Here is a 27,853-nt window from a genome sequence, read left to right as displayed (position 1 = left end):
GACACATTTATGAAGATATAATTTGTGGTCATCTCACGTGAGGAAGATGGATATTGTGCTTTGGATATTTGTTCTCTCTGGGAAATGAACATTTTTTGAAATCTAAGATTTATGTGCAGTATTTTTAATAAACAAAACATCAAAATATAATAACTAATTAATACATCTCTTGTAATGATATTGCTATAAATATGACTTTGCTCACTTCTGGTAGGAAGATGAGCTTGCTTGTTCTCTCAGTGTAAACTCTATTCTGTAGTAAAAGACATGGACCATCTTTGTTATAGTATCTAGATATATATGGAGAAATGGAAATTTTTTAATTTGCGCATAGGTGAATGTGAAATTTTGGAAAGATTTGCACACTCTAGGAATTTCTTTGATTTTAAATACAGCAATATGGTCACTTTCTGGTTTTCTTTCTTTCACCGACATCACCTCTCTTGTTGCTGTTCCCCAGCTCTCAGTATAGAAATAAAATAGACTGTGGCAATATCGGGCACACTGAGGTCACTACGGCTCGAATGGATGTGATGTGATGGTGAATTGAAAATGCAAAAGATGACTAAAGCTATTATATCACAGATGCTTGCCCTGCCCTTCTGATGGACATTGTAACATTGGATAGGATGGGCTGTTGGAAAAGAGAACTCAGCCATCGCTGAAATCTGCCAGCATCTAGCTGTCCTAACTAAGATGCGTGCTGGTATAAATTTATCATATTTTAAGCAATTTTTTATACTAGTTTACATTTTCTGCTGTTGCTGAAGCTTTTGTTTTGTGTTGTTTCCTAATATAAGTAGTTTGTTCTTACTAGTAGAATAAAATCCTAAAAATGTCGTCTTACTTGCAAGAGTTATCACACTGTTCCCTCCTCCCTCCTTTTTTTTTTTCTTGTTGAAAAGCATTTGGACATAACGAGTGCCCCGATCCTGGAGTACCAATCAATGCTCGGCGTTTTGGTGACAACTTTCAGCTGGGGAGCTCAATTTCTGTTATATGTGAGGAAGGATTTATTAAAACACAAGGAACTGAAACAATTACTTGCATGCTAATGGATGGAAAAGTAATGTGGAGTGGACCTATTCCCAAGTGTGGAGGTATGTATACTATTTTTTTCTGATTCAGGAGAATTTTATGTAGTGTCTTTTAAGTTGTCACCAAAGGAAGTTCAAATGTTTGCAAATGAATAGCACAAAGATCCTGTGTAGCCTAGTCCTTATTAAAAGAGTCCAGTGAGCATGAGCTTCTAATATGACCCTGCCTACAGGAGTGACTTCTTCACATAACTGTTATAAGGACAGAAGAAAAATGTGGATTAAATTCGCACTTCACTCTGTAACAGTGAAGATTTATCTGAGAAACTTATTAGGACTGGATTCGGAATAGTTTATGCTGTTCATACTTTCAGATAGCTCTCATTTAGCACTAGTGGAACTATAATTTTATAGAATCATAGAATGGTTAAGGTTGGAAGGGACCTTGAAGATTGTCTAGTTCCAACCCCCCTGCCATGGGCAGAGAAATCCTCCACTACACCAGGTTGCCCAAAGCCTCATCTAACCTGGCCTTGAACACTTTCAGGGATGGGGCATCCACAACTTCTCTGGGCAACCTGTTCCAGTGCCTCATCACCCTCAATGTAAAAAATTTCTTCCTTATATCTAATCTAAATCTCCCGTCTTTCAGTTTAAATCCATTGCCCCTTGTCCTATTACTACACGCCCTTGTAAAAAGTCCCTCTCCAGCTTTCCTGTAGGCCCCTCTTCAGGTACTGGAAGACTGCTTATAAGATCACCCCAGCTATAAGATCTTCTCCAGGCTGAACAGCCCCAACGGCCTGTCTTCATTGCAGAGGTGCTTCAGCCCTCGGATCATCTTCGTGGCCCTCCTCTGGACCCATTCCAGCAGCTCCACATCCTTCTTGTGCTGGGGACTCCAGAGCTGAATGCAGTATTCTAAGTGGGGTCTCACAAGAGCTGAGTAGAGGGGCAGAATCACTTCCCTTGACCTGCTGGCCACACTTCTTTTGATACAGCCCAGGATGCAGTTGGCTTTCTGGGCTGCCAGTGCACATTGCCAGCTCATGTTGAGCTTCTCACCCACCAACACTCTCAAGTCCTTTTCTTCAGGGCTGCTCTCAATCCATTCTCTGCTCAGCCTGTACTTGTGCATGGGATTCCCCCGACCAATGTGCAGGACCTTGCAACTGACCTTGTTGATCCTCATGAGTTTCTCACAGGTCTACCTCTCCAGCGTGTCAAGGACCCTCTGGATGGCATCCCTTCCCTCCAGTGTGTCCACAACACCACACAACTTGGTGTCATCTGCAAACTTGCTGAGGGTGCACTCGATCCCACTGTGCATGTCTCCAACAAAGATGTTAAATAGCACTGGCCCCAGTACTGACCCCTGAAGAACACCATTCATCACAGGCCTCCACGTGGACATTGAACCGTTGATCACAACTCTTTGAGTGCGACCATCCAGCCAATTCCTTATCCACCCAGTGGTCCATCTGTCAAAACCATGTCTCTCCAGTTTAGAGACAAGGATTTCGTGTGGGACAGTATCAAATGCTTTGGATAAGTCCAGGTAGACGATGTCAGTGGCTCTTCCCCTATCCATCAATGCTGTAACCTCCTCATAGAAGGCCACCAATTTAGTCAGGCAGGATTTGCCCCTAGTGAAGCCATGTTGGCTGTCACCAATCACCTCCTTGTTTTCTATGTGCCTTAGCATAGTCGCCAGGAGGATCTGCTCCATGATCTTGCCGGGCACAGAGGTGAGACTGACTGGCCTGTAGTTCCCTGGGTCTTCTTTTTTTCCCTTTTTAAAGACGGGGTCTATGTTTCCCCTCTTCCAGTCATTGCGAACTTCACCAGATTGCCACGACTGGTTTCCCAAAGACTTTTTATGCTTGATAGGATCACTTGTGTTTCTGGGTTGTTTTTTGTTTGTTTGTTTGTTTGTTTGTTTATTTTTCAAAGCATATATTTGTCCAATTTGGGAAACTGTTTAAAGCAATATACACCAATAATACTCATCTCTGCGTTTTCGAATTCCAGTCCAATCAGTATTGTGATTGGCCTTGTTAATGCCTAAGAGAAAGAGATAGCAGGGAAGAAGAAAATAAGAAAATACTTCTGCTTTCATTGAACCTTATTTTAGTGTATTGAAGGTTACTGTTGAGCTTCAGTATTTAAATCTCCTGTTCAACTTGTCATTCAAGGTTCTTAAGTAAGCATTCAAGAGTCTGTTATTTTTGTTGTTGTTTGTTTGTTTTTTGAAAATTTTCACCCAGTTGCATGTAGAAGGTTTTCTTCAAAATACATCTGTTGATTTCCTGCTTCAGACATATGAATGAGGTAAAATCGTTTGAGTGCTCAGGGGTGATTGCTGTCACAATATTAGATTAGGATGAAGATGTTGATCTATTTTCAGGTCCTTGGTTATGGTATTTAAAATTATTTGAGAGATTTTAGATATCTGTTGCAGTGCTTATGTTTCTTCTATACACATTGACATCTAGGCTGGGGAAAATTCTCTTAGCAATTGATCTTCCTATTTATAGAAATTAAATACTTCCATACATTGCAACCTCTAAAATACAGTGTTACGTGTATTTCCTTATTTATACTAATAGATATAAAAATACAACTTTTGCTTCATTAATTTTCTGTATTTTAAGATCTCTTCACCCAAAGGGGAAAAAAAATGAATTCAGTTGCTTGTATTATTTTTTTTAAATATGTGATTTAATCTATGATGATGTAATCTCTGATTTATAGTTTGTTACTTTTTATTATAAACAAAAGCTTAGCTCTTGTTTTGACTATGTAACTGACTTCCTAACAAAATTTGTGTGATTTTAATAGAATCATAGAATCATAGAATCATAGAATCGTTAGGGCTGGAAGGGACCTTCAAAGGTCATCTAGTCCAACCCCCCTGCAAGGAACAGGGATATCTCCAACTAGATCAGGTTGCTCAGGGCCTCATCCAACCGGGCCTTGAACGTCTCCAGGGATGGAGCATCCACCACCTCTCTGGGCAACCTGTTCCAGTGTTCTACAACTCTCATGGTAAAAAATTTTTTCCTAATATCCAACCTGAATCTACCTCCCTCTATTTTAAAACCATTACCCCTTGTCCTATCACAACTGGCCCTCCTGAATAGCCTCTCCCCATCTTTCTTGTAGGCCCCCTTGAGGTACTGGAGAGCAGAATATTTTAATACATTCTACTCCTTATAATACACTTTGCATCCAGTTTACTTTCTGTGATAAATTATTGTTTCATTCGTATAAGGTGCGTCAGTTTCCATAGACAAGATTAGTATAGGCTATAATGCACTTGCTTTGTTATAAGGTTCGTGGAGCTTTATAACACTGCTAATAAAATATAAGGTTGTATTTTCAATGTTACATTGAAAACTTAAATTAATATGAATATTTTTAAATGTCTGTCCATACAAGCAATAATCTGATCCGTAGGTGGTCTGGGACTCTAAATGGAACATATATTGGAATCCAAGAGGTTGAGACACTGGTATGTTTAAAATAGATGTATTTCTCAACTGTAGAATTAGGTACATTTTTTGAATTTATGATAAAATTCGAAGTCAAATGAAATCCTACTCTTGGCACATATCTCTGTCATGTGCAAGAGAGAAGATTAAGGTGTCAAATGACTCTTAGTTTAATCCTGGTATCTCTTCATTCAACCCAGAGATACCCAATCCTAACACTTTCTACTGCAGTTTGCAGCTTAGAATCTGCTCATTAATACGTTTTACATCTCAGTAGTGTTAAAATATTCTGCTCTCCAGAATACAGTGCCTTCACTTCAGGAGTGGAATTGGTATGGCCAGAACATTTTGTGGAAGTATAACTGTAAAAGAGTAAATAATTTATTTGAGTCTCCTGAAAACCATCTCCTCCTCAACGAAGAGATATAATGAGATATTAGACTATTGCTTGATAACCTGATGTTGCATCAGTGCACGTCTATACCACACAACAGATGGTATTGGAAAAGAGCGATGTAAACGATTCAGTTTTACTGTCTGCTTTTATGATTTAGCATTGACCACAACAGGTGCTACCTACTTCTTCATAGGTGACCTTTTGAGGAAGCAATGGATTTTGCTTCTGCCTGCTTGTGTAAGGCACTGAAATGTAGGCTGCTTGTTTTCTTCTTTGCCTTACATACAGGACATATAAATAGGTCTGATAAAAAAGATTTTGTGACAGAAAAATGAGTTTTAATGTAAAGTTTGAATTGAATGGCTAATACATTCTGCAAATTTAATTTTCCGTAAAACAGCAATTCCTGAAAATAAAGAAATTGTAGACTGCTCATTGTTTGAGATTGTGGTCACCAGTTTAAGAGCATGTTTTAGCTAATGATTTCATCTTTTAAATGCTGCTTTGTTGACCATCATGGAAAACATATTAGTTGCAGAAAATAAATAATATACATCTTACATTTCACAGGTTCTAAATTATATTCTGGAAATCTAAATAGAGCTTCGCATGTTTATGTGGTTGTGGTAGTCTAGTGAAAATCAACTCTTATACTGTTATATTTTTTCTTAAGTTTCTTTTTCCATACAATAAGGCTTAGCACCTTATCAGGTCCTTATCACCTTGTGTTTTCTTCAATGATAGCTTGATGAGGTCTCTTCATAAGTTCGCAAGTAATGCTCACTCACACAAGTCCGAGCAACTGTGAAAAAGCTTTTTTTATATTACTACTGACTCCATCTTCTATACTTAAGATTCTAGATAATCCATTTTAGTTAAAATAATAAAAAAAAAACCCTAAACCAAACCCAATAGTTTTCAAACCTGAGTTACTAAATGTCCCTACTTGTAACAGTTTTTACTGAAGTATCTGGATTCACTAAAGGACAGCAATTTGCAAGCACTTTAGTAAGTGAAAAAGTTTAGTTTAGAGTCAGGTATTTTAAAAGTTATTTTGTCCCAGGAATAAGTAATTGAAATTAGTTATTTGATATGTAACATTGTAACTCAAGGAAAATATATCTTATTCGTCTAGAGCAAAATATATTCAGAGATCAGTTGCTTTTCTGTCTTGTCTCCTCTGGATCAAGGAGACTTTTGTTTTGTGTATTTGTCTGTACAGATACATTTAGTATATTCATATATGTGCATAATATACATCCAGAAAGATACATAGATATGGTCTTTTGCAGATGTTTAGACTTGTGCTGAATAATATATGTTCAATTTACCACACTGAATGTCCATTAAATTCATAATATGTCCTAGATATCTTAAATTGCTAGAAAAACATTATTATTTGTTACCTATTTTAAAAATGTTAATACTTCTAGTGATGGAATTACTGCATTTCTCAGATGTCTAGAATCCAAGGTAATTCTGTGAATTAATTTCTCTATTTAGGGAATATCAGTCTTCTACTGAAAACAAATAAGCAAAAACATGCCAAGCACTTCCATGGTCTTTTTCCTCACCCATCCATACTACTGAGAAGAAGATGATACGCAAAAGGCTGATGACATGTGCACTTGACTTTACATCCACATGTAGATCCATCAGATGAAATGGGTTTGCATTCATGCATTAAATTAAAAACCTGCACAGAGCTTCGCAAGACTTAAACTAAAACATCTGTCCCTTAGCAGTATTGGTGTTATGGTTCTTACTCTTCCCACCTGTGAGATTATACCATGTTTAGGATCAACCAGCACTCTCCGTAAACAAAATCAACATCAGTTAAACATGATTATTACTTCTGAGAATCTCTGTTCTGCCCTATGACTAGCTGTCTTGACACTCATCAACTAATGGAAACTCCTCTCACACTGTAACAGATCGTCTTCAACTATTTAAGAAGAATTGTTATCAGAGATGCTCTTCATTTTTGTAATACCTACCGCTGTTGGGATTATTCCTGTAATTAATGTGTCATTAGGCCATTGAAAATCTTTAACTATGATTACCAACAACTTTGGTTTCAGTTATATTTTAATACAGTTTTCCTAGCTTGTATTTACTCACCGTCTCTGAGAGAAAAACTGCATGTTATTTCTAGTAATTCTACTTGCAGATGTATATATTACAGTATATAATACATATTTTCCAAATGTTTCAAGAATACCAACTGATTTTGTAGGAATGGCAAGTATGTCTTTCATGAATGAGGAATTGGAACTGCCAACAAGGCAAGCAAAATGTATGTGGTATGACAGTGAATTCATGCGAAAGCTAAAGTAACAATTCACTACTTTCTAGCTTGATTCTCTCCTGAAACTTCTGCAAGTTTTTCAAATCTCTCCACTCACAACTGAAAACAGAAATAATGACACTTTTTAGACACTATGGGGTTTTTTTAATGTCTTTTATTACAGGAAAATAGATTGTACCTGTAAGAATACAGTATAAAAAGTTTTGTCAGAACTTATTGAACAGTTTATTTTATCTTTTTAAGGTTTCAGTTCACTTCTTTCCATGTAATTGTGAACCTCATAGAGACTGTCAGCTTCGAAGCCTTGCTGCATCTTCCTGCAACTGGATTTTTTTTATTTCTTGGGTATAGATGCCCTATATTGAAAGTGATAATTGTGAATTCCATATAATAAGTCTGTGTTGTTATATCTTTCTCTTTGTTTCATTTTTAGCTCCATGTGGTGGGCATTTTTCCTCTCCCAGTGGAGTAATCCTCTCTCCAGGCTGGCCAGGATATTATAAAGATTCCTTGAATTGTGAGTGGGTGATAGAAGCTGAACCAGGACACTCTATCAAAATTACATTTGAAAGGTCTTGGCTAATGTTTTTCTTACTTAATATTTTCCAGTTTTTACCCAGAAGCAGGAGTTCATTAGCTCTGTCATAACATTAATTTGCACTATGTCTAAAATCAAGCAATCGTATTATCAGGTAGGATTTTCCAGAACACCTTGGTGCCTTCAGAGCAGAGATTTTCTCTCTACTGTAATTTCTACTTTCGTGCACCTAAAAGTTTTTGAAATTCCTACCGTCTTATATATATTTAAGCCTGTCTGTCCCAGTTAAAAATTTTTCCTGTTTTTAAAGATTAGCATATTTCATTTGCTCGTTACTGTGTTGCTATGATGAATTATACTTATGAAGCAATATTTTTCTCTCAAACCTGTGAAATCTTCTACTCTGAAAATATGAATCAACTGTGAAAACTGAATTAAATGCATTCGTATTTTTATCCACTGTGAATATTTAATTATCAAATCAGCTAATCTATTTTTGTGAAAGGACTGTGTGCTCTCAGGACAAAATTCCGGTTTCCGCAAATTACTGCAGCATTCCACTTTTCCTACATTACTGTGGGTTACTTAGGTCCCTTCCTGATTCTAAGGACTGAAGTGTGCTAAGGACCTTAAATTTCTTACGGTAGCAAGACATGAGCATTTCATTTAAGCTCTTTATGAGAAAGCAAAACAGAAAATATAATTTTAAAAATGATATGTGTTCTATGTATATTCAAGGATGTTTTAAATTCTTCTTAGTTGTAAATATTAATAAATTTAGATGATTATGCAGGAAAAAGGGCCTTTGATGATCAAAGCTATAGCGCACAAATAACATGCAGGTACTTTTCAGTTGCTACTTAGGCAGTATATTTTGATTACTCCTGGTCGCACTAAACTTGAGAGATTATTATCACTTTAATACAGTTCAAAAGTTATTTTTTAGCACGGTATGAAAATTACTATCTTCTCTTAGCAGAATTTCTCATTGTGATAAGATCATTTAAAACATTTTCCTAGTACTATAGTTTACTTGATAATAAAGTGTTCATATGACATTATATACAATCAGAGGACAGATAATTTGGACACTTCAAAAGTATTTCTCATCCTTAACATCAAATGAAAGCCAATCTTCCAAAATCACTAGTGCTGTATATCAGCTTAAAATGAAGATTTAACAGACTTTTGCTGATTAAAATACAAAGGAAAAGTGAATAACTCTATCTTGCAGAAATTAATCAAACTCATATTAGTTCACAATTAAAAGAAAATTATTAGTTTTCTTCATTGTATTATAAATCAAAATGAAAAATAAAAACTTTGGAACTTTCATTAACTCAAGTTTTTCAAAAGAAAAATATAGTTTCAAATAATTTATTTTTAATTCAACATGTCATTTACAACTAAACATTTGATGATGTGGATAGTCATTTCAAAGTGAAAAGCGTTTTCCTTTTTATTTGCAAAGTTTTATGTCAGCTGGATTTTCTTCCTTTGCACCTGAGTGTCATTAAATCTGACAATCCCTCATGTACACTTCCTGTTTGTAATGCATTAACGCCATGTCTTAGAACTGCACAAACTCTATTACTCTTGTAACTAAGAACAATAAGGACAAGATGTGGTCTGTTCAGGTCACAGCAAGTGCTCCTATCCTCGTTACAACCTAATCTCATTATGATGCTGTGACTGACACTTCTTTTCCCATTTGTACTGAAAGAAAATATTTTGTAGACTACTAATGTTAGTTTTTTTACTTTGACTTTATTGTTTTTCACATAATTTAAATTGACATTCTGAGGCATTCATATCTTAACTTCTTTTTAAAGACTCATTCTAGTCTGACTGTCCTTGTTCCGTTTCTTCTGCTTGCAAATCCTTCAGTTTGACTTTCCTAAGACATAAAGTAAATTTTGTTGAAATATACACATTTAAAACTACAGCCAAATGGCTTTCCCATTAGATTAGAAAAATCGAACTCATATTTAGCCCAGTTCTTTACATTTCACCTTTGTCCTGAAAAACTAAGATACTTTTTCTAGCCTTTCTTGGTGCAAATACTAAGACTTCCACAATAATGTGTAGTTATTTGAAAGATTTTTTTTTCAATTTTCTCAGTCGGGGTAAAAGATTTGTAGTATATGTGTAGAACCTTTGCATCCTTTATTTTTGGATTTTATAAGAAGAAGGGAACAGTTCTTACTACTACACATTTCCTGCAGAGTGGCACCTTAACATTACATCAGTTTATCACTTGCATAGAAATTTATTTCCTTTTAATCTCCCATCTTCCTGTCTTCCTATGGCTTTTCTCTAACGACACTGCACATGTGCGAGGTTCTGCATTTTGTGGCTGTGTGCTAAAGTGCTCCTGTGCTATGGAGCCAGAGACATAGGAGAAAAGAAAGAGATCTACATACACATTGAATAATAATAACTATCAATTTTTATGCTTCAGAGGTTTCATAATAAATTTTTCATATTTTGTTTTATGATCATGCATGTATACTCTAAATAGTTTACTCCTCTTGTACAGGCATAGCTATGATAGATAATCTGTCGAATTTTGGTTATAAATCAGTAGCTTTGTAGGTTGAATTGAAATGACAGAAGTAAGAAATATGAGTGCCATTCTTTATTGTAATGAAGTGTTTATCATGAAGCCTAATTATGAGTATTTAAATGCTAGGAATGTTAATCAGCAAACTACTGATTGGAGTACTAGTCACATTTGACTAATGAGTATACACTGTGCTAGAGGATAATCTACTCATATCTTGACACTGCATTGAGTTGATAGGGTGTCTTCTAGAAACAAGGAGGCATGTTGTAAATATTGAAGCAGCTTTTTCTGTTCAATTAAGATAAAAAAGTGTGTGTCATCTCCTGTGTCAAAGTTCCTTTCACTCCTGTCTGCTTGAATGAATTTTTTCAAGTCCTCTATAAGAATAGGCCTCACATAGTAAAGAAGCCATCCAGGTTAATTTAGGAAAAGTGACTAGTTAAGTAGGGAAGAACGTTGGAATGGTCTTACATGAGCACAAAGTATTTTGTATTCAGTTTCTTATAGATCTCTACTGTTTTATAACATCAGGGAATAACCAGGTCATATGTAAATATATCAGATAAGTTGATCATCAAGAGAAAAAGTATTCAAGGAAAAACATATATAAACATCAGCTTTATAAATTAAATTCAAATTGATCACTTTTCTGAGCCAAATGACCAAGAAAAGGCATTGTACATAATCCCTTCTTCAAATTTCTGTTAGCTCATCTCTCTAAAAAACTGTCCTCGCTTTTCTTTTCTTGAGTGCTTACTCATTTTTCTGTCTCATTTTTCTGCTGTTTGTGGTGTTGTAGGTACTCTTTGAGCAACTAGTACTTATGAGAGGATTTCATCATGTCTTGACTGGCCTGATAGTGACTTTGCATTTGTGAAGTCAGTGCCTTTTTACAATCTGTCCTGAAGTACGCTTTTGATAAAAAACCTAAGTAAGCAGAGCAATAGTAAATGTTGTGTTTCCAAGATTGCTTCTGTTTTGTATAAATTAGTGGGAAAAACAAGTACTGGAAAAAGCAGGTTACTGCCTAGTAGCTTTCTAGCAACATATCGTTGTGAGTTCATGTGGGAACTAGCAAAAAAGAAATTTCCAGTTCTGCTTCTAGGCTTATCCTGCTTCATTTCCATAACTCCCTATTACTTTATTTCTGTGCTCTTTTCTATGATATTTCATAGGAGCAGGACACAGATAAAACAAAACACATGTTTTTGAGGTTTAATTTGTCTTCTCATCTTTCACAAGACTCCTTTAGATCTTTAGACTCATGGGAGATAAATACTGAAATGTAGTGTTTTTCACTACATCACATTAGTGATGCAGTTCCTTCAACAGATTTCACAAAGCCGAATTAGGCATCTAAGCGAATCAGAGAGAGAATTAGGAATGTCTGAAGGGTCCTTGTAGGATCTTGCTGTTAATTGTCTCTTTTTAGTTCTGAAAGGGTTTTTCACTAATCCATCAGAGAGTCCAGTAAAGCAGTATGATTGATGTAAAATCTGTCATAGCAAGAAAGAGGAACCACTGTCAAAATACCAGACAGGTGTTTGGGATTGCTGCTACCAACTAAAACAAGACAAGCGAGCAGATATCTAGCAGCATTGTCACACGCAGCTTTTCCTTGACAGAGGCAGCACAAATGCTGTCTCTAAACAGACATTTTACTTTATAGTGCTTTCTAAGCAGGAGTTTTAATTTTTTTTGGCCATAACTCCTGCCCCTACTTTGGTCTGAGCCTCAACTGGCACAAAGTCATTGGAGCCTCAGGGCAAACTTAAGTATCCCTGCTTATAGATTGTTGTAAGGGTAGACGCTCAGAGTATGATACTTTGATAATATAGAGTACTTTGATGATATTTGTGCCAAATGGAATGGATATAATACAAGAGTGCGTCAACATATCCTCTATATAATTTACTTAATTTTTCCAAAAAGAAGACTAATTTTGTGCCACTACTTTTGTATATGCAAGTAGTATTCATCTTTGCAAAGAAACTATGAATTCCTGGCATTTGTTTCCTGCAATACAAATCAGCTCAAGGAGTTTAAACTCATTTCTCATCTTACTAAGACATTAACCTGAAATTTGATTATTATATTAATTATTTAGGATAATTAGTAATAATATATTGATATTGTGAAATAAATACGTGGAGAAATAATTACAAGAATATGATCAGGAAAGGAGTATATCTTTAAGATATGGCTTACTAAGAATGGCTTTATTTTATTTGTTTTAACTGTGTGTTTCCTCAATTCCAGATTTCAGACAGAACTCAATTATGATGTTTTGGAAATTCACGATGGACCAAATTTATTATCTCCACTTCTGGGATCTTACAATGGTACACAGGTCCCACAATTCCTGTTTAGCAGTAGCAATTTCATTTATCTTCTCTTTACAACTGACAACAGTCGTTCTAACAATGGATTCAAGATTCACTATGAAAGTAAGTAATTCTGAAATGTATTAATTTATTTCCCCGTCAATACTTATCCTACTCATAAATACATAAAGGTGCACAGGTGTCGTTTGTGGTAAATTCCTGCTGTTCCTTAAACTCCAAAAGATTTAGTGATGTTAAACTGCAAAAGGGATGAACAGTAATTTCACTTACAATTTAATGTCCTTGTTGTAGTGTTCTGTGCTTTAAGAATCGGAAGATGGGAATGAGAAGCAAATGCCTTTCTTCTGGATGTTGTTTTTGTGTCTTGTTATTCTTATTTTTTATACAATGCATTTTTCTGTGTGTAAAACTGCATGAGATCAGGAAGATTATGAAAATCTAAGCAAATACCTGAATTACTGTCCTGATAAATGTACCTGCAACTCTAACTGAAGGTAACAGGAAATGCAGTGTACACTAATGAGCTGAAAATCAAGCTGAGGAATTCCTTGATTATTGATTTTTAGGGATCTAAAAGCCTGCGTGTGTGATTTGTTCTGGTATATAGAAGTCAGACTATTATTATAGTCATATAAACTGCACTGTAGAAAGTATCTGTAAGATTTCATACTTGGTGAATTCTTAAAATTCACATAAGTTGATGTGTTATTATGTCATTTACTTTTTGTAAAAATAAACTTTTTGTAAAAATATCGTCTGTTGTAATAAGTCATATTTTCATGTGAAATAATATTTTTCTGTAATCATTGTCTAATTTGCTTAGTAAAGGTCATGAGCACATTGTTACCTCTCCATTTCTGTCTCATACACTTACTTGCTGGAACTATCAACAAGCAATTTTCAGATGTTCTTAATTTTTTTTTATTATTTTTTGGCCATTTTCACTATTCCCGATAGCTAATGATAAGGATATTAAATACAATATATGTGGAGGTGGCTTTCACAGAGAAAATTTGGTCCGATTTGAACTCTAGTGAATGTCAAGTTCTGGCTGTTTATTGCGAAAAATCTATTATTTTTCCAAAATTCTTTACTGTCCTAGGCTTCACCCACTTACATCCATTTGTATCATCTTCTACATTGTGAAGAAGTGATGATTTTGTTCAGCTCTCATGCATTCTGAAAATTGAAGGATGGCTGTCCTTACACACCGGGAAAACTAGACTAATACTGCCAGCAGTGACCACTAAATTCTTTAAACGATTGGCTAAATAAATTATGTTAAACAGTAGAAATAACACTTTCAGTATGTGAATAGCAAAAAGAGGAAAGCTGCACTTATTACAAATATCCTTATATCAAACTATTTAAATTAAATAAAGTTGGAAAGGAAATCTGAAATTTCATTATAAATGAATTCTTCAATTTAATTATAAAATCCCTATTTTCTAAAATTGATCCCTACCCTACAGTTGTCTTTACACTAGTGAAGAATGAAAGTTAAATTTATACAATCAAAGAACTTTGAAAATACTCTTCTTTATCATTTTTACACAAAATAAAACACTTTCAGTAGTTATTTTTCTGCTTAACAGTCTAGTTTATATAGAGACATCTGCTATTAATTTTCTTTTTGTTTAATTCTTACTGGTTTGTCATCTTATATTATCCAGTACAACTCAATTCTGATTTCTCTTTTCTGGATAATAATAATAATGATTAATGGTCCTCTATTGAGCATTTCTTTCTTCACATATCCTATTGAAAGCTGAAGTCTTTTATATATTCTTATTTTCTGTGCTATTTTTCTCCACACTGAATTTCTTTGTAAGAAAAGATGTAAGGAAGGATTCTTTTGTAAGGAAAGATAACTTTTGTGTAGGAATAAAAGGAATAATACCCATTAAAAAAATCTTATACTGAATACTTCTTCTAATTTGCTAACTTCAGTAATATTCCTAGAGGTTTTTTTTTTTTTCTTTGTTTTTCCCCGATTCTTTTATGATGAAGTTAAACTTCTCACTGGGAAATAATCAAAAAGGTTTACCTTCTTAGTACACATTAAAATTATCAAGTCAACTACTCTTTCGTCCTTTTTCTGCTATTCTGTATCTTCTCAATATCTCACCTACAAAATAACATTAAGGATGAGAATTATTATTTAAATAATTGATCCGTGTAACTATTTCAAAGATAAATATAAAAAAAAATAAAAGACATTTTAGCTAGGATAACAAAGTTAGATCAGGAGAAAAATAAAGACTGGAAATCAGAATTCTGAGTGATCATCAAAGCTTTTCAACATCAGTATTGGGGACAAAAATAATGTAATGTTACTGGTGTAGGATCAAACTAAATATTCTATAAATCATGTGATGTTTTTCACTGCGAAGTGGAAGAATGCAATTCATTATCCATGACATCTTATAATAGTAACAGAGAGAAACATAATGCAAGGATAATTCACTGAAAATGTGTAATAATTAAGCCTTCACCCCCACTCACAGCACAGTGAATTACTGTAATTAATAGTAAAAAAAATATCTGTAGGTTGTTTATTTAACTTCTTTTTTTTTTTTTCTAATCTAGGTGTAACTGTTAATACTTACTCTTGCTTGGATCCTGGCATACCAGTGCATGGACGTCGTTATGGACATGACTTCTCTATAGGTTCCACTGTCTCATTTAGTTGTGATCCAGGTTATAGGCTGAGTCATGAGGAGCCTTTGCTGTGTGAAAAAAATCACTGGTGGAGTCACCCACTCCCAACTTGTGATGGTAAGGATGAATGGATAAAATACAAAGGACCTTAAAATATACACGTTTTGCCAAACTATTCCTAGTCAAAATGAGTTAGATGTTGGAGCTTGTAAAACCTTTATCTTTAGGAAAAAAAGAATACTTAGAGGAAATAAATGTTATATACCTCTGTGTGATGAGATATTTAGTAATAAAAATAGAAAATAACATAGAATTCTTTAAATCAGCTGATTATTGAAGATATGTCTATCTGAATATATGTTACCATGAGCTAACTGATTGCCAGTTAGCTCAAGGCATGCAAGGTTAATGTATATCTGCTTGTAAAGCACTTATTACAAGCTGCAAATATTTGTGTTTGGATATCCATCTATGGACACAGGTGTGCTGACACATGAAACGTGAGATGCAGTTTATTTATACCTGGCAAAAAACGCATTTTCTCCCATTTCATTTTGGTCACTGTGCTCCTGGCTTGTTAACAGAACCTGACACCCTTCAATCACTGTAGGTATTGATTAGGGCCGCATTATGCCTGATGACTAAGTGAATGATCGTTAAACCAGACAAAAGTGGCGTCAAGTAACATACCATACATTTGGAGTCTCCACCATAGAATTAAAAAAGTCTGCTTGAAAATTTATCTAATAGTTTCAGTTATCTCTTGTTATCTGAATTGTTTATTTTAATTGGTTTTCCCAGTTAGGGTGATATCAATTATATTTACTATTAAGAAAGTATATTTTAATGTGTTTTAAGTTGTATATTTAAGAAGTTTTCCTCTCAAAGTTGTTTTTTTCCTCTGAGTATGGTATGCTCTTTTCTGATGATAAAAATGTTGTCAGGAATAATGTACCCATTTAATTGTAGAGTAATATTTAACAAAAAACTGAACTTTTATGAGCTGCATTATGCACTAAAACAGTTCATAGTGTCTCAGGACACTCAGAAAAAAAAGCTGAATTTGAATGAAGACTAGTGAAAATCTCACTGAATCATATGCCATATGGAAATATATTTAATTTCACAGTATTTCTTTCTTTAAAAAAGGTAAGGGGTTTCTTGGCCTTCAGCTTATTTAGTTAGAAAATGATTTGGTTTTCATATTTCAATAGGTTGAACACATCAATCTCTGATGATACTCAAGATCTGTGGTGGTAGAAAGGGGTGTGAATAATCACTTTCCTGAAAATGGCACTCTAGCTCAGCAAGCCCATCCAAGTGGAAGGATTCAACTTCTTAGTCAGGTTCTTGGAATGAAAAATTGCAGGGTTGTCACAGCTCACAGTCAAGGAAACTGTATTTTTCTGAACAGGCCATAAATATAAGATGTGTTTTCTTACGATGACAGGCACTAGATGATAACCATCTAAAACAGTATTAACACACTTTCTGTGAATACAGTGCTCTGCTGTGAAATAAACTTACATATTGTGATAAATTTCTTCCTCAAAATGCTGAACTAGCATGCAATTCGTTAAGTAAATGAGATTTTTTTTCTCCAGAGCACATTGCTAAATGGCAATTGTCCATTGGACAAATATGCTCTAAAGGCAGGATTGAGTACATTTATTCTAGTAAATTTAATCAATTCATGGTTGAACTCTTTTTAATTTCATTGCCGAATTTCCTCTCTGGTGGAATATTTTTAAATAGGATCCAGAGTCCTCGCACCCCCAGGGAAAAAAGGGCATTTGCTAAATGGACTGTTCTTTGCATAAAGTGCAAGTATGGGTTTGTATTAGTCGTGCCACTAATAAACACATTGGTCACTGTTCCTGCTCATTAAATGTATTGCTCTGACAGCTTCTGAGTAGCAGAGTTCTTTCTTGATTGTTCTTTTTTATAATTGCATCTCTTTTTGGTAATTGCGTTACGTAGTGATAAGCAGACAGTCCATGGTAATTGCGTACACAGATCAGGACAACTCATGAGTGTGTTTTGAAGGAGGAGAAGGGTTAGAAAAGGAAAAAAATTAGACTTCTTAGAACCAGTTCTTCCTTGAAGTAGAATATCGTGTTGACTGCCATTCTGTTCTTTGAAAGAGCGTAGGCTAATTTTTATGTGAAGTGTCTGGATGTTACAAAGATAAGTATCACAGGAAGCTTATCAGGGAAGTCACACTTCATTATCTACAGGAACATTTAGACAATACTGAGAGTCATGGTTTAAAAATGAACAAGCCAGCTCTTTCCTTCCCTAAAGACTGGCCTGAGAGGGTGATTATGACAGACTGTATAATTTATTAATATTTGAATAATTGATAAGCATGAGGGATTTCACAGGTAATGTCCACAGTTTTGATTTTTTGTATATCTATATTTGTAAGGCACGCACACTGTTCCTCAGCACAGAGATGTATTCTGTGTGTGCGTTTGTGTATATACAAAAACTGTATTTTTCCCAGAAATACTTTGCTACAGTTCTGTATATATAAAACTGGGGAAAAAAAAAATGATTAGAGCTCTCTGACCTTTGAGGGCAGTAAAATCTATTTCTACTCTTTAAAAATAAATACCTAAGGAAAATATTTTCAGAATCACAGAACAATTATAGCAGAAAGGAATCTCGGAATATCATCTAGTCCAAACCCATATCCCAAAAAGCAGGTCCAAGCTGGGTGTTAGATCAGGTTGCTGAGGATCCTACACAACTGAGTTTTATCTCCAAGCAGGGAGATTTCATTTCTTCTCGGAGCAACCTGTGCCACTGTTTGACCGCACAATAGATATTTGTAACATCTACTGAGAACTTCCCATCTTCCAGTTACATCCATTACCTCTCATCCTTTCACAGTGGTGAAAGCTACTTGAATTTATACAGGGCTTGAATTGCTTTACAGTTTTCAAGACAGCAACTCCGCTTCTTCTTAAAGCTTTTTCAAAGAATGAAAAGTAAAACCTAAAATCTGTATCAAACCGTTAGTCTCTTATCAAGAAATGAATCCATCTGTAGATACTGTTTATTCTTAAGTTCAGTGCTGTTAAGTATGACTGATTTCTGGATAGCTGTCTTGGCAAAATACTTTTTATTTCTTTTCAAAAGAGGTGGCACTGATCAAGGCCTAGACTCTTGCCATTTTTTTTTCTTCTTTGGTTTGTGGATAAACAGCTTTTTTATCCACACAATCACCTTCCTTGCTTATTAGCTGCTGCCACAATCTAATGTGAAGTGTCCTAGCAGTATGTTTGTGTAACACAGCTGCTGTGACGAGACAGACAGATCTCGTGCAATTGATAATGCAGTGGCCATGGAGATGGAAAAAGTATTTTACAGAAGTAGATTAAGAAAACCTGTCTCATTTGACTGATCCAAAGTCAAATATGCTTTGCCAGCCTTCCGAATTGAGTTCCCAGGACGAAAAAGAGCATAATGATAGTTTAGCAGAACAAATGGGTAAAAATGGACCATGAATAAATTCAGGCTAGAAATTATGAGACTATTTCTAGTATTGGAAGATTGATTTTCTATAACAGTTTTATAATAGCATGAAATATGGCCTGAAATGGAACTTGATGATTTTATGAATGACACAAGTCAAGTGCTTTCATTACAACTATTCATGTATTTCGGGGATGAGATATGGCCTGCATGTCTCCTGCTGAGACACTTATGAGTAGCCTGAATAAAGATTTTAAAATTGCTTGGGCCAAAAATTATTTTCAGACTATATAATAGGAACATTTTCTAAGCTAGGCTTGCTTGCTTTCACTCTTCCTTTTGACCGGTCATGTTACTGAGCAAAACGAACGCAGTTATAACCATTTGCAACAGAAGAAAGCATAAGTAATCAACCCAACACTGTAAGAATTTATTTTACCTAAACAACTGACTTAGCCGCTGGACTCCACTATTAAATTTTAATCTTCATTCATAGTTATCTAAAACTTGGTTCCTAAGTTATCACGTAATTTCTGATCACCACAGTGCTGTACAGGTGCTTTGTACTATACATCTAGGCACCTATCTGTATTTCATACAGTCAGTTCTATATTTTGTTCTGCTTATTTTTAGTTCTCTTAATTTTTCATTCTCTTTATTTTTTGTTATTTTCTTTCTCACTATTCTGAAAACATAGTAATGAAGGAGGAAAAAAAAAGAATGTCTGAATTCAGCTTCTTTGCTTTCATAACAAATAAATTTGCAATTAGTGTGTTAGCAACACAATATTCCATTTTCCACATTAGAACACCAAGGTAGTGCTTTAGTTATTTATTTGTGTATTCATTCTACTTTTAGTCTGTCCTAGCCTCCATCTCTGTATAGGCAGATAAAGTGAAAGAAAGGTTCCTTGTAGTATCTGGAAGAAACGAATGGAGTTTATCTTTTGCTGTTTTTATTTTCATGTGTTTCTGTTTTTCTTTGCACTTTTAAAGTCAGATACTAGCAGAGATATTATATGCTAGGGCTGTTCGCCATCTTATCAGGACCAGTGCACATTTTGTATTTTAGATCTGCCAACTTGGCTTTGTTTTGTAAAATGCTGGTCCCTTGATGATTTTTTTTTGCCATCTGCTAGCCTTCATAGAGTTAAACTGAGTGCCTGATGGCATGCCATAGATGTTTTGCCACCATTTGAATTCCTGAAGTTTTTCCAAACACCCACTGTAAAATACATTATTTTTGTTTGGACTGTTTCCCATGATAATAAAACTGATTGTGTTTTCTTATTTAATAGGGCTGACCTAAGATACAGGCAAAGTAGGTAGTTACCATCAGAAGCTCCAGTAACACGCTGTCATAGCCCTGATTTTGTTTTACTAATATTTAAATATAACAAGATCAGGTGTTAAGTGGACAGTGGTTACCTTCATTGTCTCTTCATCAGAGAAGTGAGGAGGAAAATTAGTATGCTGGGATGTTATTCCCCTATGGTAACAATTATGAGATGGGGCAGTTGTGGTCCTAAAATGTCCTATTAGAACCTGTAGTACTGGATCTGCAAATTTCCAGCTTACAACTAGGCCAAAAAGGCTAGAAATTTGGCAAGAGAAAGAACACATACAAAGAAATCATAAGGCTACCCAGAAAAAGATACATGTTTAAAACAGAAATATAGTTAGTTAGAAAAATCAGCAACTATTTTTGCTAGGCAAAATAGGGTGATCTTCATCCTAGGATATAAGATGAAGTTCTATTTCTGCACTGCAAGAAAACTGTAATTATATTTCTTTTTATTCAGCACCCTAAAGATAGTGATGGCATGCAATGCAGTAACCTCATTATGAAAAATTATTGACCTTTATGAAAACATTCCACAGTACTAATGAAATGTCTGAAAAATGCATGTATATTTTTTTTGATACAAGTGTCATCTTAGGTTCAGGGTAAGACAGAAGGTACAATCTGGATATTCTCTCGATTCACTGTGTGGCTTGTCCTTGAATCTTTTTTGAATGTACTTCTACAAGAAGAAAATCATGACTGGACAACGTATTAATTAGTGAATAAATATCATTAATAGCAAAAGCAAAAAAACCAAACCAAAACAAAAAACCTCAAACTTCCATGATTTACCTCATAAAAGTGTAGCAAAAATTGTCATAAGTAGAATAAATAGTAAGATATAGTAGAATAAATGGCATGATGTGACAAATTACTCACAACGCCTTTCTCCTTAAGAAGTGTGAAGATGTTGTTTGAGCACTGTTCATATATAGAAAGGCCAAACTTCTCCCACCTTTACGATCCATACTGTTGAGTACTACGTTGGTAGCTGCTGTTGATGTTACAGGAGGAGCAGGAGTGGGTTAAACCAGCTAGTGCAGATGGAAAGAGTTATTGCTCCTCCCAGCTGTGACAGGCCCCTTCTCTTCCCCTCACTTATGTGGCAGCAGGCTGGGAAGCACACACACATGTGAGCAACAGCTTATGCGAAAAGGGGAAGAGGGATCGATAGTTACATCAATTGGAATTGCAGACAAGTGACTGCCATTTTACCTATCTCCAAAACTGCCTTTCAACAGCTTTAAGATTTGCTAAAGAGAATACCTTATTGTTAAAAATGGGAGTGTTGAATACTGGCTTATGAACACTTCCAAGCCCCATCCTGGGAAGGCTGCATGAGGCTTTGGGCAACCTGGTGTTGGAGGGTTTCCCTGCCCATGGCAGCGGTGTTGAAACTAGATGATCTTTGAGGTCCCTTCCAACCCTAACCATTCTATGATTCTATAGTTCTATGATTATGTTAAGGTGCAGGCTCAGAGAAGCTATGGTTAATACCAGTAAAAATACTGAAAGGACACTGGTGAGGAGCTCGACTACCTGAGGCTGAAAAAGGAGAGTTTGTGTAATTTGGAAGATCTGCTCATTTTAAGAACTGCAATCAACTTTCATAAAACAGTCTATATTATTTGGCTTAAATCTGGTGTCTGTAAGAGAGTTTACTGTTTGGTTTTTTTTGTATTCTAAAACATTTTTACAAAATAATTTTGGTAATGCATATAATTAGGCTAAGAAAAATAAAAGGCATAGAGTTTTTAATCTTAAAGCAAAAGAAAAAAAGGAAATACCCATTTTTTTATAATACATGCTCTTCTGAGATAATCTATATTGAGAGAACTATGATGTAATAACTTTGCTTGGTGCTGAGTTTAAATCACTTATTGATAAAAGATCATTCATTCTAAAGTATAAGATCCTCTTCACTACTAAAAATTACTCAATTAATTTAGTATTTCAAAAGCTCTGGAATGGAAAATTAACCATTAAAATATAACGGTGAATTGTGAAGAAATTTATGTCAATGTTTTAAGATTTCAGTATGTTCCATTAATATAAACTGTAATTTAATTTTTATATGGCTCTATTCCTGATTACTTTTACAAAGTCACTATCGATGCTTTAGAAAGACACGTTCTTGTATTGGCAATTGCCATGATGACTTACATCATAGATATAGATGCATATCCAATAATTAGATACAAGAAATGACGTAATACTTCCTTGCAATACTTCCTTGCAATAATATTTTCAATCAGTAATTCTTCACTAGCAAGATTCACTCTAGGCCATTTTAACTCTCTAACTTTAACTTCTGGCTAAAGTGATATTGTTTGGCTCCATATCTTCTTCTTCCTTCATCTTCCTGCTAAACTTGTGACTTTCACAGTGTCTCAGGACAATATGAAAAAAATAACCAAGAAAACTCACTTTTCATTTTCTTAATACCTATTACAAAGCATGTTAATTATTCATTGATTATATTTCTTTTCATATTGTCTAAAAATGAGCTGTAGTTACATGTGGAATTGATGAATCATTTGACCTATTTTTAAGCCATTTTAAAGTCAGAAGTTTTTTAAAAACTGTTTTCATATATTTTTCTCTCATCTGTAAGTTTTCTGTTAATTATTTAATTATTATTTTCTTTGTTATTTTTAGCTTTATGTGGTGGAGATGTTAGAGGACCCAGTGGAACAATTTTATCCCCTGGTTATCCTGATCTGTATCCAAATTCACTGAATTGTACATGGACTGTGGATGTTACCCATGGGAAAGGTAAATAAATTCACCTATTCCACCTATTCTTATTCTTTTATTATTATTATATAAGTCCAGAATTCTGTGCTACACATGTAGGTCTAAGTTAGCAGCAATGAACTAGGAATTGTATTGCTGGTTTTTGGTTTTGTTAATTTTTATTGTAGTAATTTCTAGAATTCCAGATGTAGGCTAGGCCCTAATGCTTTCCACAGAACGGAAAGTCCCTAAAAGTTTAGTCCGAGTAACTGCTAGTTGAATGTGTACACATTAATCTGTACAGGTGAAAGTGGATGCATGCTTTTTCTGTGTTGAGGAAGAAATGCCTTATCTTAGAGAGAGATTAACTGGAAGTAGTCCTTGATATTTAGAATTGGTATCAATAGAAGAATCTGAAGTGAAGATGTTATTCATATTATGGTACAGAAAAGGAATAATGTTAATGAGAGAGGACGTCGTAAAGGTTGCTCATTATGCTAAATTTTGCATTATGACTAGCTGTCAACAAGGAAATGTCAGAAAGAAAAGTCCTATTGTTTTGAAGAAAAGAAACTATTTCAGCTTATTGAGATACATTTTCAGGATGGCAGCATAGAAATGGGAGTTTAATATACATTTAGGGATTGAATTAATAACATAGTTTTGAAATAAATATAGAGGAAAAAAAATAAGGAAATGTAGAGGAAAATAAATAATGGAACCCAATAAGAGAACATATAGAGACGTAAGAATGAATTATATAATGACTGATCACAGAAGTTATGTGGTGTGATTGACACACTAGAGGGAAAGGGTGCCATCCGGAGGGACCTTGACAGGCTGGAGAGGTGGGTCTGTACGAACTTCATGAGATTCAGCATGGTCAAGTGTAGGGTCTTGCATGTGGGTTGAGACAATGCCAAGCCCAAATACAGGCTGAGTGGAGAATCATAGAACACTTCCAGGGATGGGACATCTACAACTTCTCTGGGCAGCCTGTTCCAGGGCCTATGCCTGAATGCATTGAGAGCAGCCCTGAGGAGGACTTGAGAGTGCAGGTTGATGAGAAGCTCAACGTGAGCCAGCAATGTGCACTTGCAGCCCAGAAAGCAAACCGTATACTGGGCTGCATCCAAAGAAGTGTGGCCAGCAGGTCGAGGGAGGTGATTCTGCCCCTCTACTCTTCTCTCGTGAGACCCCACCTGGAGTACTATACTCAGCTCTGGGGCTCCCTAACACAAGGACACAGAGCTGTTGGAGTGGGTCCAGAGGAAGGTCATGAAAATGATCCAAGGGCTGGAGCAGCTCTCCTATGAAGACGGGCTGAGTAAGTTGGGGTTGTTCAGCCTGGAGAAAAGAAGGCTCTGGGGAGACCTTCTAGCAGCCTTCCAGTACCTAAAGGGGGCCTACAAGAAAGCTGGAGAGGGACTTTTTACAAGGGCATGTAGTGATAGGATAAGGAGCAATGGCTTTAAATGGTAAGAGGATAGATGTAGATTAGGTCTAAGGAAGAAATTCTTCACTCTGAGGGTGGTGAGGCACTGGAAGAGGTTGCCCAGAGAAGCTGTGGATGCCTCATCCCTGGAAGTGGTCAAGAGTAGGTTGAATTAGGCTTTGAGCAACCTGGTGTAGTGGAAGGTGTCCCTGTCCATGGCAGGGACATAGATGATCTTTAAGGTCCCTTCCGTTCCAAACTATTCTATGACTCTGATTAAGCTGAGGGACAGGAGACTTTCAAGAAAAGGATCAGTTTTCATTAAAGACAGATTCCAAGATAGAGGTGTAATACTTGTTTTAACTTTTTCCTGAGAAAGGATATTAGTAAGAGTTTTTTCAAAGAAACACGCAGGAGAGGTTAGAAAATCCTTAGGACACAAATGGAAGTTGACATTCCAAGTAGCGAAATTTCCTTGAAATATAGTATGTTCTACTTGCTTTCAGGTGAAAGGTTTTGGGTCTAGATGAGAAGAGATGGGTCAAACTTTTAGATTTTTGTTGATATTTCTTTTTAAATATGGAGGTGACTGCATAGTATTCATACTATGAGTGGAAAGAACTGGAGAACTCTAAGAATGAAATGTTAGGGGAAGGACAGAAATAGAGACAGATGTCATAAATGAAATTGAATATAAAGAAAGTGAGGTGATAAGAACGTGAAAAGGAGAATTGCATCTGTAACACTGGAAAGAATACAGGAAAAGGAAGGAAGGGGAGAAGAAGGAAGGCAAGTTCAATTCTTAATGTCATTTTCTCTGAGGGCATGAAAAATGTGACAAAGTATACTCATGATGTATTCCTCTAAGAAAGAGTGATAACTTAAAAATAAGACTTCCCTCACAGAGAAGTGTGCTGATCTGTGATCTCTGTGTTCCGTTTTGTACAAATAGTGCCATAGTTCCTCATCTAGATGTTAAATCACTCTGATTGGATGTCCCATGTAGAACTCCTTCAAGTGTTGAAGTGGCAAAGTGTATTTCTCGAAATTATTGCTCCAGCTATTGCGCAGTCTCTTTTTACTACCAAATGATGCCACTGTGTCAATATAATTTGCCTGTAAGTATCCGTAGCGAGAAAGCGTTTTGAAATTACTGAGTCTAGATCGAGTGCTACCCCTAGGTATGATACATGGCTTTTAGAGTTGCAGGAATATAAGGTACCGAGGACCTTTTGCAAAGGAGAAAGGATTTGGGAAGAATACTGTTCTTCTGAATAAGCAAGAAAGACTAATAGAAAGTGTAAGAAAGCCGTTAGCCCTGCAGTAATTTAATTTGTGCTCTGTCTGAAAAGCCATTGGATAGCCAGCCTAAACTTTATAATCTGGGCATTGAAGAGAAGTAGCAGAGATGGGTAAGAGTTTAGCTGCATGGAGTGAGTGATACATGACTGAAACTTCTGTATGTTCTACAGTAAACACGAGTCCAGACTAAGACGTATTTTTCAGAATTTTTGAAAATAATTTTGTTAACACTGCCATTTTTCTTAAATTAAAAGTGGAATTATAGAGGACAGTACTTGGAAATGTTTTTTTCTCAATATGATTACTTTTTATGTCAGGCTATTGAAAAAAGCACCATATATAATGGACTCCTGAGAAGAAACATATACAGAAATAATATATACAGGGAAAGAGAGTAACAGTGTAAACATACACATTTTTAAGCACATATACACTAATACTTGTATATATACACACATATTGATACAAGCATATTCTTGTTTGTGTCAATAAGTTTTATCTTATGGAAATATTATTGAGGAAAAACACATTAAATATAAATGTGATGTCGTAATTTGACTTGGGCATTTTGATTCATGCTGCTCAAAGATCTACTGAAAGCAATTGGAGAGTGAGGATTTGCTGTGAGTAGGAAATAGGAAATATTGTGTGAACGTCTCAGATTTTGTTCTGTTGGCAAAAAGATTATTAATACTTTAAGCTCTTCCTGCAGTATTGTATGAGGAAGATCGCTCTCCTTTTATGACAATAAGTCACAGACTTACTTAATGTAACTTTAAACTTCTAACAGTAAAGTTCTATGTCTGAGTAAACTACTCTGTTAGGCCACTTCTGTATTTAATGGGCAAACAAATATATCTTCAGGATATGAGTCATTCTCACTCTTAAAAAGAATCTAAATTAGATGGAACGAACATCCACTGAAGGTGTCTATTTACCTCTATTGTCTGATGTCCAGGGGGCTTTATATCGTCCTCAGATGAGCTGTGCAAGTGGAGACTGAGTGACTGAGTTTTAGATAGTTACCATTTGGGAAAATTAATCCCGTACATATAGATGGGTTATTTTAAAGTAAGGAAGGAAAACTTTTTTCTGGAAATCTCATTTTCTGCTCTATTTAATGTCTAATATAATTCCAACTTCAGAATATCAAGGAGTATCTTCTACTGGCCATTAACTAGTGATATGCTTTTTAAAAAATAATTAATGTTTTGTTGGTTTTTTTTTTTTTGACAAAATTTATTAGTTTAATGTCAGATGGCCAAGAAAATGTATATGACTTGTAGTTCTAGAATGCTGTGAGGTACTTTTAAACACACATCTTTATGTTGCAACTTAATACTGCTGTTACATAATAGCAGGCAATTAAATGCGTTTCATAGAATCATAGAATGGTTAAGGTTGGAAGGGACCTTAAAGATCATCTAGTTCCAACCGCCCTGCCATGGGCAGGGAAACCCTCCACTACACCAGGTTGCCCAAAGCCTCATCCAACCTGGCCTTGAACACTGCCAGGGATGGGGCATCCACAACTTCTCTGGACAACCTGTTCCACTGCCTCACCACCCTCAATGTAAAAATTTTCTTCCTTATATCTAATCTAAATCTCCCCTCTTTCAGTTTAAATCCATTGCCCCTTGTCCTATCACTACACGCCCTTGTAAAAAGTCCCTCTCCAGCTTTCCTGTAGGCCCCCTTTAGGTACTGAAAAGCCGCTATAAGATCACCCCGGAACCTTCTCTTCTCCAGGCTGAACAGCCCCAACTCTCTCAGCCTGTATTCATAGCAGAGGTGCTACAGCCCTCGAATCATCTTCGTGGCCCTCCTCTGGACTCGTTCCAGTAGCTCCATGTCCTTCTTATGTTGGGGACTCCAGAGCTGAGTGCAGTATTCCAGGTGGGGTCTCACAAGAGCTGAGTAGAGGGGCAGAATCACTTCCCTCGACCTGCTGGCCACACTTCTTTTGATACAGCCCAGGATACAATTTGCTTTCTGGGCTGCCAGCGCACATTGCCGGCTCATGTTGAGCTTCTCGTCCACCAGCACTCCCAAGTCCTTCTCCTCAGGGCTGCTCTCAATCCGTTCTCTGCCCAGCCTGTACTTGTGCTTGGGATTGCCCCGACCCACGTGCAGGACCTTGCGCTTGGCCTTGTTGAACTTCATGAGGTTCTTACAGGCCTACCTCTCCAGCCTGTCAAGGACCCTCTGGA

General features: G+C 35.7%; 1 protein-coding gene across 4 annotated transcripts in view; it reads left to right on the top strand.

Annotated features, from left to right (window-relative positions):
• CSMD3 (CUB and Sushi multiple domains 3) overlaps nucleotides 1–27,853 on the top strand; it is a 737,988-nt gene that overhangs the window by 425,052 nt on the left and 285,083 nt on the right. For all 4 annotated transcript variants that reach the window (XM_086609528.1, XM_086609527.1, XM_086609526.1 and 1 more), the window contains 5 exons: nucleotides 906–1,100; nucleotides 7,670–7,808; nucleotides 12,600–12,787; nucleotides 15,275–15,463; nucleotides 22,829–22,945. In XM_086609528.1, the coding sequence (XP_086465654.1) occupies nucleotides 906–1,100; nucleotides 7,670–7,808; nucleotides 12,600–12,787; nucleotides 15,275–15,463; nucleotides 22,829–22,945 (828 nt within the window). The remainder of the gene's footprint in view (nucleotides 1–905; nucleotides 1,101–7,669; nucleotides 7,809–12,599; nucleotides 12,788–15,274; nucleotides 15,464–22,828; nucleotides 22,946–27,853) is intronic.

This window comes from Tauraco erythrolophus, chromosome 3 (genome assembly GCF_009769465.1).
Source record: "Tauraco erythrolophus isolate bTauEry1 chromosome 3, bTauEry1.pri, whole genome shotgun sequence".
NCBI classification, from domain to species: domain Eukaryota; kingdom Metazoa; phylum Chordata; class Aves; order Musophagiformes; family Musophagidae; genus Tauraco; species Tauraco erythrolophus.
The sequence above is the reverse complement of the archived record's forward strand: the minus strand, read 5'-3'. Positions and strand labels throughout refer to the sequence as shown.